The 16,942-nt window shown below is 39.5% G+C and overlaps 1 protein-coding gene and 1 long non-coding RNA gene across 2 annotated transcripts in view; one reads left to right on the top strand and one right to left on the bottom strand.

Moving 5' to 3' along the window:
- Positions 1–1,840: 1,840 nt before the first annotated feature.
- Positions 1,841–7,747, top strand: LOC148730781 (uncharacterized). Its single transcript, XM_088762298.1, has 2 exons — positions 1,841–2,073; positions 6,186–7,747. The coding sequence occupies exon 2, from the start codon at positions 6,224–6,226 to the stop codon at positions 7,328–7,330; it is 1,107 nt and encodes a 368-aa protein (XP_088618424.1). The 5' UTR covers positions 1,841–2,073; positions 6,186–6,223; the 3' UTR covers positions 7,331–7,747.
- A 131-nt stretch (positions 7,748–7,878) lies between these two features.
- The window catches only part of LOC148730771 (uncharacterized), an 85,704-nt gene continuing 76,640 nt past the window's right edge, over positions 7,879–16,942 (bottom strand). Inside the window, exon 3 of the long non-coding RNA XR_016002166.1 lies at positions 7,879–8,077. This is a non-coding gene — a long non-coding RNA (uncharacterized LOC148730771). The remainder of the gene's footprint in view (positions 8,078–16,942) is intronic.

The raw sequence follows: 16,942 nt of genomic DNA, 5'->3' as shown, positions 1-16,942 counted from the left end.
AAAACAGTCTGATCGCGAGAAATAGTCTTGCGTGGAATGTTGTGGAACATGATGACTTTTTTCGGCGTCATAATGTCTCTCGATGTGACAAGATCAGATTTCAAGTTCGAACGTATGCTAATTTGTTCAGCACGTAAACTCGAAAAAATGTTTTTATCAGGTCTCTTTCAGCGCAGAAGCAATACTGTTTTTACAGCCGGCCGAATACTAAACGGACAACTTTGGCCATTCTAACGGACGACTGTAAGCCGTTCGAACGGGTTAAGATTTTTCACAACGGATTTATACCAAAGCCGTTCAAAGAGATGACGATTTTTTTTTCTGAACGGATGGACAATTTTTCTGAACGGATTACCTAAGCCGATGGAACGCATGCAATTTCTTCTGAACGGTAGCACAAGCCGTTCGAACGCGGGTTAATTTTTTTCTGAATGTATTTACCAAGCCGCTCGAACGGGTGCATTATTTTTTTCCAGAACGGATGATAAACGGCTAGTGAGTTGAATTCCGTTCGGGAAATTCAACAGAGGTCAAAAGAGGTGATTTTATCAACCATTGTTTACCTTTACAATACTGAACATCCGCTTGCTAAGAAAAGTAATTTTTTTGCGCGGCGTTAAAACTTCGATTAAAAACATGGTTGTTAGCTATTTAAATCACCTCTTTACGCCTCATGAAGCTAGAGATCTCAATGAAATATACAAGTCTTATCTCAAAGGCTGTAGAAATGGTTAAGGCTTTGTTGGATATGTATTTGATATGTATCTGTCACAAACTGTAAACCGTTCAAAAGTCATTTCAAAGTAAAAACAGTCTGTAGGTCAGTTTTAATTTTCTCGATCTTTTGCGCGCGCCGCGATAATTATGAAGAGGGAAAGAACTCTTTGTTACAAACTGCAAACCATTGTAGAGTCATTTCAAAGTAAAAATAGTAGGTCCAATTTATCTTTTTAGATCTTTTGCGCGCGCAGCGAAAATTAGAAAGAAGGAAATATCTCTGTGACATACTGCAAACCGTTCAAAGGTCATTTCAAAGTAAAAACAGTCGGTCGGTCGGTTTTTTTTTTCTCGATCTTTAGCGCACGCCGCGAAAAGTATAAAGAGGGAAAGAACTCTGTTATAAACTGCAAACCTTTGTAAAGTCATTTCAAAGTAAAAACAATCGGTCCAATCTTTTTATCTCGATCTTTTGCGCGCGCCGCGAAAATTATAAAAAAGGAAATATCTCTTTGTCACAAACTGCAAACCATTGTAAAGTCATTTCAAAGTAAAAATAGTAGGTCCAATTTATCTTTTTAGATCTTTTGCGCGCGCAGCGAAAATTAGAAAGAAGGAAATATCTCTGTCACATACTGCAAACCGTTCAAAGGTCATTTCAAAGTAAAAACAGTCGGTCGGTCGGTTTTTTTTTTCTCGATCTTTAGCGCACGCCGCGAAAAGTATAAAGAGGGAAAGAACTCTGTTATAAACTGCAAACCTTTGTAAAGTCATTTCAAAGTAAAAACAATCGGTCCAATCTTTTTATCTCGATCTTTTGCGCGCGCCGCGAAAATTATAAAAAAGGAAATATCTCTTTGTCACAAACTGCAAACCATTCATTTCAAAGTAAAAGCAGTCGGTCCGATTTTTTTAATCTCGATCTTTTGCGCGCGCCGCGAAACTTCTAAAGAGGGAAAGAACTCTTTGTTATAAACTGCAACCATTCTTTAGTCATTTCAATGTAAAAAAAACTCGGTCCAATATTTTTTCTCGATCTCTTGCGCGCGCCGCGAAAATTATAAAGTTAGAAATATCTCTTTGTCACAAACTGCATACCACTGTCATTTAAAAAAGTCATTTAAAAGTAAAAACACTCGTACCGATTTTTTCTTGATCTCTTATGCGCCACGCGAAAATTATAAAGAGGGAAAGAACTCTGTTACAAACTGCAAACCATTCTAAAGTCATGAGCGTTCTAGTATGCAATGAGTGCTGAATGGCTTTAAATACTTTTCTGTAAATAGAACCGACGTTCAAAGAATCATCAAACCCAGCGGAGCACCTAAAGAGAGTCGAATCGGTCTAACTGCGAAGGTAAGCATATTTACATTGCTAAGCGATATGAACAGACTACCATACGTGGGAGTCAAACCAGTGTATCTGAGCTATACTTTTCTCAGAATTATATAATTACAGTTAATTACTTCAAACTACAGACTATAACAGTCCAATCTATCTGTGCAAAACTACGCAACACTACACCACCATACCGACATTTACAGAGAATTACACCCACTGCTTCAACAACATCAAACTAAACCATAGCAACATTGATCACATTAGCCTACAGCATAGTTAGTAGAGGACTGCACCCCACTTTAAACTAAACCAACTGACACCAAAATACAGCGACGACATTAGTACAAATACACCAACCATGCATAGTCAGACATCACTTAAACAAACTGCGTTTGACTATCAGACTATGTTCAAAACTTCAGGGGATAGAGATATGCGATGGATTTTTTTTTAACTTACAGTTTTCATGATTGTTTCACCAAAGCTTGATTCTTCATCAATACATAGATATAAATCTTTCTTAACTTACACAAATCAAAAATGAAAGAGAGAATTGAGTAGCCTAACATTTTATTGTTTGTTTGCTACATGGTGAATTTGTGTTAGCATATAAAACACAGATCAAAAGTAACCCAAGATCAAAAAATGCTATAATTTCAGAAGCTAATTCCATGTTCTATCAAATTCTGCGTCACAATGTTCGTGTGTAACCAAAACAATCCGCAAGTGTTTTCGCTTCCAGCAACCATCGCAAAATAATGTGCAAAGATTGACCGAAAATGTGCGATTGGACCGTCTCATTTGAATAAATCTCGTTTTGATCTGTTTCTGTTTACACTTTGAAGGCTTGCGGGAGTTTCGATGAAAAACTTGTCTCAGAATTTTTCACACATTTAACGAGGCTGAAAATATCCATTTCTTTACATGTCTCTTGCTGAGCGTCCTTTAGTGATGATTTTATTTGAGACAGCAATAAGTCTGAAGTGCGTTACCATCGACGCTTGACTGTCTATGTTCTTGTGAGAAGCCTTGGATACGTCAAATAGCATCCTTATTTATAATTTTTACGCTTTCCAAGAGGCCAACACTGCGTGCTCTGTGAATAAAATCTACTCTTCATATCATCAATCGTATCACCAAAATGCGAGCACTAACAATACAAGCTTATTGCTATGAGCTGTAACTTGAATTTGCACACTTACAAGTTACATGTTACCGAGTTGTATTAACGGAGTAGGAAATTTTTTTAAAAGTGTGGTATTTTTTCGCCATCGGTGGCGATTTGACCTCTAGTGGTGACGAGTTTTGTGGTGGCCAGTTTTGATGTTGTGGCGAATTGACCGGATACCTTTTTTTGATGTGCTTCCCTACGGACTTTGACAAAATTTTATAGAGCTAGTCCGCTAGTTGCGACTTCGCTTTGCTAACTCGTTTGTAATTGTTCCCTTTCCTTTTTTGCGAGTGCACGACAGCCTTAAGGGTCATGTTAATGAAGAATACATTAGGTATGCCGCTTTTCCGAAGAGAGAGGGGGGAGGGTAGGAGGTGTGTACTTCCTGGTAATAGACTGATGGGAATGTGCCAGTGGACGGATTTGCATTTTCAACAGAGTCATTATAATGGGGTCACACACTTTAGGGATACTGGGGACAAAAAGATAATTTGGTAAGTAGGGATTACAAAATGAGAAGATTCATGTTTAAAAACAAGAGAATTAGTTCATAATTGGCTGAAGAATAGACTATATTCCGGTAGGGGTTTTGAAAGACCAGCGACACATACATAGCAATTGTTGGCTTAAGTCTCCCCCTTGCACCCTTCGGGAGTTGCTCGTCAACTGTCAAAGGTAACATCCTTTTGGGGGCAGTTTTTTTCCTGGATCGTAGACAGTCATCAGTCATGCTAACTTACTTCGCATGCCGGTATTTAAAGAGCCAAATCGATGGAATAAGCAAGCTTTTTAATTTGGTAACTTTGTAAACAGGGCCCGCGAAGAAAGATTTTTTAGTGCGCGGTGTGCGGGGGAAGGGCTAAAGACAAATGCATAAACTTCAACCAGCTACTCGGGGTGATGGGGACATGCTTATCAGGACAAGTTTTCTTTAAAAAGGTGGGCTAGTGGAAAAGGCGGAGAGGGAGGGGGGGGTGGGCTTTTTTACTGCCCCAGTCCCTCCCTCAGTGCGGTCTCGGGTTGAGTGGTTTGGTCTCATCATTTATCTGATGATATAGGAATCCTTTCTTCCTTTCACTTTTGCATTGTGTCCATTTAAAAACATCCAGAGAAAGCTGCTAAGAGAGACCAACATAATTTCTGTCTGGTAACTAGGTGGCGATTGGAAAGGTGCCAAAATAAGAAGGCCCAAAGGGAATGAATGAGGAGTTGATGAGCTCAACAGGAAAAGAGGAAACCAATAAAGCCAACTTGAGAATGGATAACAACTTTTTTCTGCCGTTATTAAACAGGCAGTAGCAGAAGTCAGGTCGAAAAAAGGTGATATTGATCTGGCCAAAAAAAAAAAAAAAAAAAAAACCAGCGGAAAAAAAAACAGACCCCAAACAAGGCCATCATGTTATTAATAAAGGTGTTAAAAATATATACGAAGACATAATACAGCGGTTCATCTGAGATTTCAATCGCAGGTACTGTTTCAGTTTCAAAGAAGTGAAATATGAAGAGCTTAGAGCGATGAAAATGATCGTGATCGAAAACGATAAAGTTAAAAGTGATCCAGGTTTGGACCTTCTCCATCTAACCGACCTTTATCCCAGGAATCTAAGGATTTCATAGACGAAGCGAAGGTGTTCACCTTAGATAAGATTGACAGAATTGACCAAAATGCTGTGAATTTCGGTCTCGCCAGATTGACACTAACATTATGCGTTAATTTACTAATGTTTGAGATTGTTGAGTCTCCAAATTAATCAAGAGATGCCATCAGATTTAACTTATTTGCTGGAAAAATTGAGTGATATGATCACTGAAATTTTTTTTCAATCGTCTTCGGGATATGTGTACGTAGACCATTGGGCCTTGAAATCATGGGAAGTGGAAAAACGCCAACAAGCTAAGTCCAAATACAAAGAATGCCTAGATGATATCCGGAAAATGCTTGAATTTATAGTAAAAAAGCAAGAGAAACAAGTCGGCCAGGAATCTGAAGAATCAGTTGTGTGATGAACTGATGAAGGTCTCGGACAGAAACGTTTTTATTCAACTTTCTTAGACTTTTTATTTGAGTATATGTCTTTCTTAGCTCGAAGTTGTCCGTCCTCGTGTACTACAATATTTTTAGACATATCAGGAAATTCCTGTTAAAGAACTTAACGTTACGATAGCGCGTGCAGTATATTGCGCGCGCATGTACACATTTTTCTGTCTTTAAGATTTTTTTAAGCTAAAAAGCAATGCTTGACTTACGGAGCGGTAATAGTAAATAATAGTGAGTTGAAAAGGTTTCAAATTGATTACATTACAGTTCTGTTTCGAGATGTTCTCTCTTCGGATGTTAAAAACTAAAAGTTAAAAGACCTCGAGTTACTGCATACTTAATGAGATACTTTCTAGCATGCGGGCATGCAGTTGCCAGCTCGTTTCTTTTGTTCAATTAACATAGGTCCGGTTTCCGTATAATGAAATAAATCTTGGTTAGACAAATATGACATCTCTTTGAGATATTAGTGTACGTTTTGGCACGGGTGATCATTTTCCAGGACAATGTATATTCCGCGCTGGCGTCCCTTAGGGACCAGATGTCTTTGCTTAGTTCTGTGGAATTCATTTTACGCCTGTCTTTAATCGAAGCTTTGTGATACAAGTGTCTTGTTTTGAACTGATCTCCGGTTTCGCCAATGTAGGTTTCTTTGCCCTTGTTGCTGCTCATAGTAGCTTGGTATACAATACAACGCGCCGTGCAGTTTTCGTCCGTTAGAGAGCTTGACTTTATTTTGCAATTGCAGGTCTTTTTAAGTGTTTGCTTGTTGTCAGTAATTGCCCACAGTACATTATCTGCTATTTTAGATCACACGAGCACCAAGGAAAATGGAAAAGTAAAATAAAAGGATCCTCCTCTAACAAACTGGCAGCAGAAAGTCTGTCGCGTATTTACTTTGCTTTCTTACTTACACAGGTCAACCTTTCAAAGCTTTTTCTAAACTTTACTTACGTATGGCATCCCAAACAACGGAGGAGACAGAACTCTGGGAAAGTCTAGAGAATATGTTTGATCGCAAAATTCCGATCGATCCGCGAGTGAAATATGCCATGGATGAGGCTATCAAAGAAACGAGAAAACAAGAGCCCGACGAAACAGAAGAGGTGATCAACGCCGTATTGTATTTAGCTCACGACATAGTCTCCGTCGCGTTCCGAGATAAAGATGCAGAAGTTGCCTATGATGCGAAGAAGATCGCTGCAGATTTTATAGCTAAAAAATTCGAGGAAAGTAAGAAAACAGTGCCAAGTGCTGAAGAAACCGAATCGGAGGCAAAAGGAATTTTTAACTCCAAAATATCCCCTGGGGATTTTCTGGATCAATTCGTGGGGATCAAAAAGCTGGAAAGAAAATGTGGACCAAAAGAAAAAGAAAACATTTATCACATCATTAACATAGGTGTAACGAATATATACCTTGACACTATAAAAAAGTTTGTTGAGGAAAACAAGCAAAGAATTTTCAATGGCAATGATTATCAAACGCTCAAGGAAAATAGGGAACACCTTCTACATTTTAAGAGTGGTTTACCAACTTTTCAAGGCTCAACCCATCCCCTTTGGAATAGAGCCATTCATTACCTTAAAAATGACATCGAGCGATTTAAGGTGTCTTTCCTAAGTGGCGAGACACATTCAAATGAATGCGATGAGGCTTTCAGTGAGGCCACAAAAAAGCTGTTGAATGAGGCAGTAAAGAGTATGTTTTATGCTTTTGGAAAATTTGAGTCCTCTATAAAAGCTGGAGGAACAGATGTCGAGAAAAAAGATGCCATGCAAAAGACTAGGAATCACTTGTTTAAAGATCCCAAAATTGAACAACTGGGAAAGAATATTGGGAAAATTATTTACCAAGATATTGAAGAAATGCCGTATGGTGTCTTTGTAGATAGGCACGCTTTGAATTTGTGGAAAAAGGAAGGAGGAAGTATGAAAGAATTTTTTGATTTCATAGAGAAAGTGAGAGAAATGTTCCACAAACTGCCTGAATTCGTCGTACGATGGGGTGAGTGGGCTTACATAGTTTCCAAGAAGGTAAGCAGCCCCGGGGCTGCCTCTTGAAAATGAAATGATTTAAATCCTTCTTTAATCTGTAGCTGTGGCCACGTTATTTTGATCCTTGGCAAGGAAGGTTCTGACAAAACCCGTGTTTCTGTTTTATCAATTTGACGCCAAAAAAATTCAGACTTTCACTTCATCACTCGACAATAAGAAACGCATAGTTTTAGCAAAAGTGACTATCTGCCACTGTTCGATGTATATATTAATGTAATCACTCAAAACCTGTAACAACTAGTGGCTAAATATGATCATAATTCTCTAAATATATGAAATCCTGGCTCAGCGCTTAGGCTGCGGTATCATGAATGTTAAAAGGAACGCTTTAATCACTTACAATGTATCTATAGATTGTTTTAGTTATAAAGAAAGTAAGGAATGTACTATGCATACTAAATAAAAAGCATGTAGATTTCTAGATTAAGGTATTTAGCTTACTGGACAAAATAAGTATATTAAAGGACAATGACTTGGGTTGTTTATGCACGGAAGCTGAATTTGGCATTCAGTGTTAGCAAAAAACAGTACAGTTCTATTGGTAATGATGAGTATGTTTCAGTCATACAGCTGTGTTGCAGAAAGGTTATAGCAAAAAAGCCAAAATGCATGCGACAACACCGAAAGGCAATGTGAGTAGTTTTCAGTTCTCAGTCTCTTGACCTCTGGGAAATCTGAGGAAGCTTCACCGAAAGAGGGCTAGGCATAACGGTTTTTGATTATTCAATTTGTTCGCAATACTGAATTCCAAACCTGAAAAATGAGAAGGAAAATGAAATGAACTTGATGAACTACAAAAACGATGTAACTTCAAAATTAAACTTTCTATAGTCCCCGTTTTTTTACTCTGTTAGCGACAGCTTATCCCCCTTCCGTTCCTTTTACAAACCCTTACTCGGCCTGTATACTCTATTTTCTTGTTTAACAATCAAGAGCTTATTATTCGGGCTCTCCAAAGGACCCGCCGAGTTGAAATTCCGGATTTTTTTTTTTTTTTTTTCGTTCAGTCGCAAATCGCAGTCAAGTCCTTAACACACATACGCAACGTTTTGACTCTGGCGCATACGTGACGTTTTGACACACATGGCATGGTGTAACGGCGGATGAAGAGGAGTTTTTGCAGAGTAAAGTCAACACAGATACTGTTTATAATACGCTCAAAACGCCTACAGAAAATGCGCACAGCGTTCTAGACCCACCCCAAAAGATGTCGAGCGTTTTCGGACCGGGTCAGTCCGCGAACCCTACGAGAGATCTCTTCCTGAGCGAAGGTTTATGAGTGAACCTTTAATCGAGCAACATGCTGTCTCAACTGAGCTATTAATATTTAATGTTAATCGAGAGAAGCATACAAAAAATTAACGCAAATCTCACTGTGTATGTATACGTGATCATGAACCAGGCAGAATACCAATACAAAGTTTGAAAAATCTAAAGATTTTTGCGAAATTTTGATTGTCGAAGCTAAAAAAGTATCATTCATCATCATATAGTTTCGTCCACATACCTCTTCAGTTGTATGCGATGTTTCGTTTCGATTCGTTATTTCGTTAGAAATTTCAAATCTCAGACCACGTCCTATAACGTTGCTCGAGCAATAAGCTGGTATCTAATTGCACAACAACGACGCTAAAGTAAAACTGATAAAACAATAACACCAAAGTAGACAAACAAAGAAAAAAAAAACTTAAAAACTTAGAAGAACCATCGCTTCTAATCACCGCTCCTTACGTTGTGCTACGTGTTCAAATTGTTATCATATGAGTTGTGCTGCTGTGAGATCCGCAGAATACGCTAAACTCAGAAGCAAAATGTGAACTTTCTCTGTGTGTTGTTCAAGAGAGTTAATGAAAGAACTACCTTTCTCTGGTTTGGATGACAGTTTCGTAGCTCCAATTGAATCAGAACAGGACGCGGAAGAAACGACGAACCGTGGCGATGGCCTTTCTGATTTTGTGAACCAGTTGGAATACGGCACTTCCAATAGAGACGTCAGATTAGCACACTTGAATGTGTGTGGTCTAAGGATTAAGATCGAGGAGCTTAGATGCCTCTAACAACTGTGTAAATTTGAAATTCTCCCAATCACCGAGACACATCTTGACAAAAAGGTCCCCGAGTCGGAAATATTAATCCTTGGTATGAAGTTCGTAAGATTAGATAGGAAGGGTCGAAAATGAGGAGGATGCCTATTATATTATGAGGAGCATTTGCATGCTATTCATCGTAAAGATCTTCTCACACAAAACATCGAAGCAGAGTGGCTGCAAGTCAAATTCCAAAGTTCTTCTGTGTTGTTTTCAGTAATCTGCAGACCGCCAGATGCTAGTGAATTCTTTTATCTTCTTAGTGCCACCTTAGAAAAAGCTTGGCTGAAAACGTCTAACATTGTGCTACTAGGGGACTTCAACTGTGACTTTAACACGGAATCAGAATAGTGCTCTAACGCCAGAAAACTACGCTCCATTTTCGAAACGTTTAATATGCAAAATGTGGTAAATGCAAACACTAGCGAAACACCAAATACAAGTACCTTGTTAGATCTAATTGTTACAACAAGGACTGATCTTATAGGCAAGTGTGGTGTTTTCCCTTTGGAAATTTCAGACCACAATATGGTATACGCAACGATAAAGTTAAAGAAGAAAAAGGCCACCACCGAAGTACATCAAAACAAGAAACTCAAAACAGGAAACTCGACATTGAAAATTTCAGGCGGGACGTTGAATCCGCACCTTTCCATATAGCGTCAGTCTTCGAAGAGCCAGATGATGTCTTAAAGGCATGGCAAACCTTTTTTAAAGGAATTTATGACGAGCACGTCGCCCAGAAAGAAGTTAAGATCAGAAGTAAATCGGCTCTTTGGATTACTAACGAAAACCGCTACAAGATCAATAAAAGATACAAGATTTTCAAAGCAGCAGTCAGCTCCAAATGCCTTGAACTGTGGTCAAAATACAAGAAAGCTAGAAATGCAGTAACTTAAGCTTTGCAAAGAGCTAAAGCATCCTACTTCACCAATATGTTCGAAGAAGTAAAGAAATCTGGTGCCTACTGGAACTTAATTAACAGAGCTACAAATCGCTCAGCACGAAACAGAACAATAGGCCCCCTTAAGAGAACCGACGGCAGTATGGCTTTAATGGATAAGGAAAAAGCACAAATGGTGAATGCATACTTTTCGGAGATCGGCGAGAACTTAATTAAATCACTGCCAATGCCACGTATAAGGTGACGCGCTGGCATCCACTGAAGCGGGCTGCGGTGCATCGCAGCCCGCTTCAGTGGATGCCAGCGGGTCACCATATATATATTGTCACCTAAAAGCCCTATTTCGATTACAAACCATTCTGTTGAAAAGAGAGGATAAATGAACTTAAGACGAATAAGTCAGTTGGACCTGATGACATCTCGCCTAAACTTCTGAAATTGGCAGGAAAGGCTATTGTACCAGCACTAGTCAACCTTTATAATTACAGCATTGAACAAAGAATTGTCTTTTCCTTATGGAAGACTGCCCGATTAACTCCGCTTTTCAAAAAGGATGATGAAACAAACTGCGGAAATTATCGACCTGTCTCTCTTTTAAGCGTACCAAGTAAGACCCTGGAAGCAGAAATAAAAGATAGACTGGTGCAGCTCGTTTTTGTCGATAATCATTTAATCACAGAGAAGCAGTGGGCCTATCGACGCGGCTACTCGACTGAGCTCTTCCTAGTACATCTGACAGAAATATGGAGGAGAGCGTTAGACTCTGATAATGTTGTCGCAGTAGCCTTTGTAGACTTCAGAAAAGTGTTTGACAGCGTATCACACGAAATCTTACTGAAGAAGCTTCAATATAATGTCGGTGTCACGGGAGTGTTGCTAGATTGGATTAGGGACTACTTGAGGGGAATAATGCAGTACACTGTGATTAATGGAGTCATATCTGACATGTTACCAGTAACAAATGGTATACCACAGGGATCTGTTTTAGGCCCTATTTTGTTGACTTTATTCACTAATGATCTGCCATCTGCGATTACCATGGGATCCCTGTTCATGTATGGGGACGATACGTCAATTTTCAGTATAGGAGAGTCTGCAGACGCAGCGATTGCTTCCTTGAACTGTGCATTGCAAGAGGTCTACAGGTGGTGCCTAGAGAATCGCTTGACACCTCACCCGGCTAAGAGAAAAGTCATGGTAATCAGTACACCAACCATTACAGGACCGCTACCTCTTATATTTTTGGGTAAATCCGTTTTAGGCTATGTCAAAAATCGCATCTTCTTGGAATATTTGTAGATAACAAGCTTACTTGGATACCACATATGCTAGAACTAAAGAAAAACTTTGCGAACAAAATAGGCTTATTGAAGCGCTCAAGGTTCTTGCCCAAAAATGTCCTTTTAAAGTTTTATTTTAGTGTAATATTTCCTTTCGTGAAGTATGGTATTCTATTATGGGGTTCGTGTACAAATTCGGATCTTCTGTACTCAATTGAGAAACTTCACTGTAGAGCAGCAAAAATTGTCTACAACTTATCTAAAGATACGGCATCTAATGTAGCTCTCAACGTTCCAGGATGGGATACGATCAATTTAGAATACAAATTTCAAATAGTTAACCTTTTATATAGAGCAAGTAAAGTCTCACTACCTCAGTCTTTAATTAATAGCATATTCATAAGGTGGGAATGTAGCTATTCACTAAGAGACCAAGAAGCAATAACCATACCCAGATTCAACACTAGATTGTTAAAGGACTCTTTAGCATATAGAGCTTCGGTGGTATGGAACCATGTTAACCATCATGTCAAAAATGTAGGTAGTTTTGCCCCTAAGAATCTTAGGAGGCTACTCAGGAGAAATAATCACTTCACAAGCTTTACTTTACTAGTTTATCAGGTTCGACGGCTAGGAATAGATTAACTGATTACAAGTATTTTTAAGTTGAGAGGAAAATTGAATGTTTTACTGTATTATAGTTTCTTATTTAGTTTGAAATTTGTCTTAGTGTAATCAATAGTTGGCTAGATATTATTTTGTTAAGTACACGACCCCAAAAGCTTCTTATCTTTAATTCGTATCGTGTATAAATAAAGATTCTATTTTATTCTATTCGATTCCTCCTCGAGTAGAAACGGCGGCCGGCAAACTGCAAACGCGGGAAATGTCAGGTCACGTGACCTCTCTGCCGTTCGCGGGAAAAAATACGCGATGCTTAATCTCTCTATTATCCCACTGATACCCTCGGTTAATAACGAGGTTTTTCTGTCACACTCTGTAAGATTCCTTTGCTGGTTACGTTACTGTACCGAGGTGACATGAAGTCAACGGTCAACGGTTGCTGTTTGTGACGCTTAAAGTAGGTAACTTTGAGTTCAACGAATTGACAGAATTTTTGCGCTAATTACGCCTAGTAAGACCTCCAACGGGGGTCACATTTTATTAAGGCTCTAGGAAATAGTATATTCATGCACATGACCAAACTTCTCATTTTCCACTTCAGTGCTAGAAAGAACTCAAAACGCTCTTCACTTTAATAGAAGACTGTGCATGTTAGTTCAGGGGAAAAATAAGTTCCCAGCACTGTACTACGGTTCTCCCTATATCTGCATTGGCTTTCAGGGTTCACCTCCTCCACCAAAGCAGTTGCCCGTCTCACTATTTATTATACGTGCCAAGATTTTTCCAGCAATACACAACAGCGAGATGCCACGATGATTGTTGCAGTCCGCTCTTTCGCCCTTCCTTTTATAAAAATGAATGATTTTCGAATCCTTGAAATCTTGTGGAACGACCTCTTTTGTCCATATAACGGAAAACAGCTGCTGTAGTCTTTCAGCTGGATAGGGGCCACCATACTTGAAGACTTCGGGTGGAATGGAATCGCATCCAGATGGTTCACCATTTTTAAGCACACTGTTGGCATTTGTGACTTCATCAAGCGTTATCGGTAAACTCAGGCATTTAAGCGTTGGTCTGCTTGGTAGATCGTCAAGCACTGCATTTGCTATGTGGGATGGACGGTTTAGCAGTTCTGCCAACATTATCATCTTTCAAGATAAATATCCGTAAGATTGATCTAAATACTTTACTGACCGATAATTACTGTACCAACTGTATTTTATGCAGTACTTAATGTAAAAAAAAGTTTTATCTTGTACATATTGTAAATATTTTAGCATGTTAACCAATCTTAGTATTTTTAGCTCAATTAGCATTTTAACTTTAATTAATATATGGATTTAGTCATTTTTAATTTATTTTGTAGTGTCCCCATTTAGTGGTTATGTACTGCTATTTTAGTCTGACACTTGAATAAAGGTATTCATTCATTCATTCATCTCTCTATGATAAGCGTAGGATCATTGAGAATGATGCGCCCGTCCGAGCTATGAACAGCCAGCATGCCATTAAAGCAAGGGCCATGGATAGCTTTTAGCTCATTATAGAAAGTACGCAGATCGTTCTTGTTTGCCGCACTCTGCATCAGTCTAGCTTTTTCCTTCCACCATTCCTCTTTCATTCTCCTGATCTTTGCTTGTGCTGCAGATTTCACATGTTGATAGCTCTCCTTCTTTGCTTGATTCAGCTTGTCAGAGAGCCAATCTAGATGTTTTTGTTGTAGGTCTGATAGAATTGACACCATCTGCACATCGTTTTCATCAAACCACTCTTGATGCTTTCGCCGCTGGAATCCAATGAAGCTGTAGCAGATTTGCTGCTGCCTTCTTTTAAAACGTTCCATGAACGTTCTACATTCATCGCCTCTTCATGTTCAGCTGCCATACCTTCAAGCTCAGCCTTGATGTTTCTTCCGAAGGAGCTCACAGCCTTCTTCTGCCCTCAACCTATACACGTCTAGACGAGGTGTCTTCAATCTTGATTTATGATGAATCTTCGCCAATAGGCGGAGAGAGGATTTAACTCTCACAAGGCCATGATCGGACCATGTGGTAGATGATCGCACTGACCCTGTGAGATGTATGTCCGTCAAGTCCCTTTGCCTTACGATAGCATAATCTAGTAAATGCCAGTGGTGTGATCTGGGATGCATCCAGGTTGTTTCCAGGGAGTCCTTCTGTTGATAAATGGTATTTGTGATCACAAGCTCGTTAGCAGCACAGAGACCCAGGAGGAGCATTCCATTGGAGTTTGTCTTTCCTACACCGTGATGACGAAGGACTTTTCCCCAAATGTCATGATCGCGCCCAACCCTTGCATTGAAATCACCTAGAAGGATAAGCTTATCTTTAGGAGGAACAGATCTTATAGTCCTTAACAGGATTTCATAGAATTCTTCCTTTATCTCGTCAGGATAAGTCACTGTTGAAGCATACGCGCTAATGATGGTAGCGTAATGATGTTTCAAAAGGCGAAAGCGTATAGACATTAGCTTATCATTTATGCCTTGGGGAAGACTGACTAGGTGATTATTTAATGATGTTTTGATCGCAAAGCCAACACCCGATTGACGGGATTGTGAGTCTGATTTGCCAATCCAGTAGAAAGTATAACCAGCACCAGATTCAGTGAGCTGCAATTCGTTAGCAAGTCGCGTTTCACTTAAAGCTGCCACATCGATGCAATGCTCATGCAGTACACGTGCAATGACAGCGGTCCTTCTTTCAATACTAGGGAGCTTAAGCAACCACGACGACGAACGTAGGACGACGACTGGAAGTAATGTGAATGTCACTGCGCAAGCGTGAACCAACAATTCCGTCGTCGCCGTGTCGTCGACGACTTGAGAAGGACCTGTTTCACGTCGTCGTGAACTTCGGAACTTGAAAGCAGCTTTTCTCATCAAAAGGTGAGTGTTTATTGTGGTTTTTTTTGACAGTATATGGCCGGTTGGAGTTTATATTCGCTTATTCGGTTGATTTAAACCTCCCTGTTCAGTTTTCCAAACAAATATCAATTTCTAAAACCCACTACACTGTAACTCATTTTCCTTCCTCCGCACAACAGATGTCCAGTCAAGCGGTGAGAGCGACCACGTAAGTTTAAATTTATTTAAGTATATTTTATGAAAGAGTGCTGTTTATCATTTCTATTGAATGAAAAGTTTTAAATGGCAGCACAATATACCTCTGCGTTCGCTCAAAAGCTGTGTGTATGGAACTGCCGGATTATTGCTACTAAAAAATTTTGTTTGTTTATATCAGCGGCACTTAGAACTGAATCTAAATGTCAAACAACTTCCGTAAAATTGAATATTTTTAACTTTTGTCAGGCGTAAATTATTGTTAATATAGCTAAAGCTAAATAATTCCTTGGACTGTTGATGTTCAAGAATTGAATAACCTACTCTCGAACTTTCGATATATAGGTGGAAATTTCTCTGCAAAATTAGATACCATTTTACTGTCAAATGACAAGACAGCAGCCGAACATATGCGTAAGCAAGCGCTGGAACGTATGGGACAAACTGCTAAAAGAAAGAAGGGAGGTGATGACTCAGAAGCTCCAAAAAACAAGAGTCGACGGAGCACAGCGGATGCTGTTGAGTATTTAAAGGAAAGGGCTGCTAAAGAGATTGCTTTGAAGGAACAAGAATTGGAACTGAGGAAGAAGGAACAGGAGAACATGATGGAGAGAGAGAGAAAAGAACCAACATCAAGAAAATTTGATCGCCACTATGCTTCAACAGCAACAACAGCAGCAACAGATGATGTTGGCCATGATAAACAGGCTGATGAAAAAACAAAATCACTAATGGGACCAAATTAGTCAAAGGAAATTATAAACAGACACGTAACGTTTCTAATTTATGTCCAAACAATACGGCTACATGGCTTTACTTCTTACCTACTGGACCGTACATGTTTCCAATTAAATCATTTGGTAAAACAATCGACTGGAACTTTAGGGCATGGACTCACTTGTGTCCATTGTACATAATCTGCTGATTCTCTCCTGGTCGTGCGATTGGCCGTAGGGTGCCATCGATAAATCCAAAACAGTTGTCTAAAGGTGAACCTCTGGACGTAATGGCTGCCGCGTACATCTCAAGATGATCGGGACTCAAGATGTCAAGATTCCACTGGGTAAGCCGTCGACCATGGATAGCATATATGTGATCAATCAAGAGGTTCGTAACCATGCTGAATAAAGGGACTGACTTCGCGAATCGCTGAATCATGTCTCCGTATCTGCATGGATATGAAAACTACCTAAGCAGCATACATAGCCCCTCTATTCCACCACAAATCGATCTTTGGTCGCATCGTATGGTTTCCGGAATGTTCAAAACTTCCGCCAGCGAGAAAATGTCTCTTTTCCTGAATCTAAACTCAGCGAGACTCTCAGACTCGGCCATCTCATCTAATTTAATTTAGTCCATTTTCACTGCATTAAGTTTTGCAGTGGGGAAGGACTAGAAAGGAACATAGGAACCATTCGTGCTAGTCCACCCTCCCACCCATCCCACCCCAGGGGAGGACATCCATCACACAGTAATCTCGTGTGTGGGAAATTAACGTCTCCTACCCCAACCCTGCAGGAGACGGGACCTCCATTTATTCGTCCCTATCCGAGAAGACTAGAATATCTAACCATTTCTTGATGTTTATAGAAAGGCAGCAAATTCTTCTCAATTATTTTAAGACCCTGAGTGTTGGTCCGG

The sequence above is a fragment of the Stylophora pistillata genome, chromosome 5 (genome assembly GCF_964205215.1).
Source record: "Stylophora pistillata chromosome 5, jaStyPist1.2, whole genome shotgun sequence".
In the NCBI taxonomy this organism is placed as follows: domain Eukaryota; kingdom Metazoa; phylum Cnidaria; class Anthozoa; order Scleractinia; family Pocilloporidae; genus Stylophora; species Stylophora pistillata.
The sequence above is the reverse complement of the archived record's forward strand: the minus strand, read 5'-3'. Positions and strand labels throughout refer to the sequence as shown.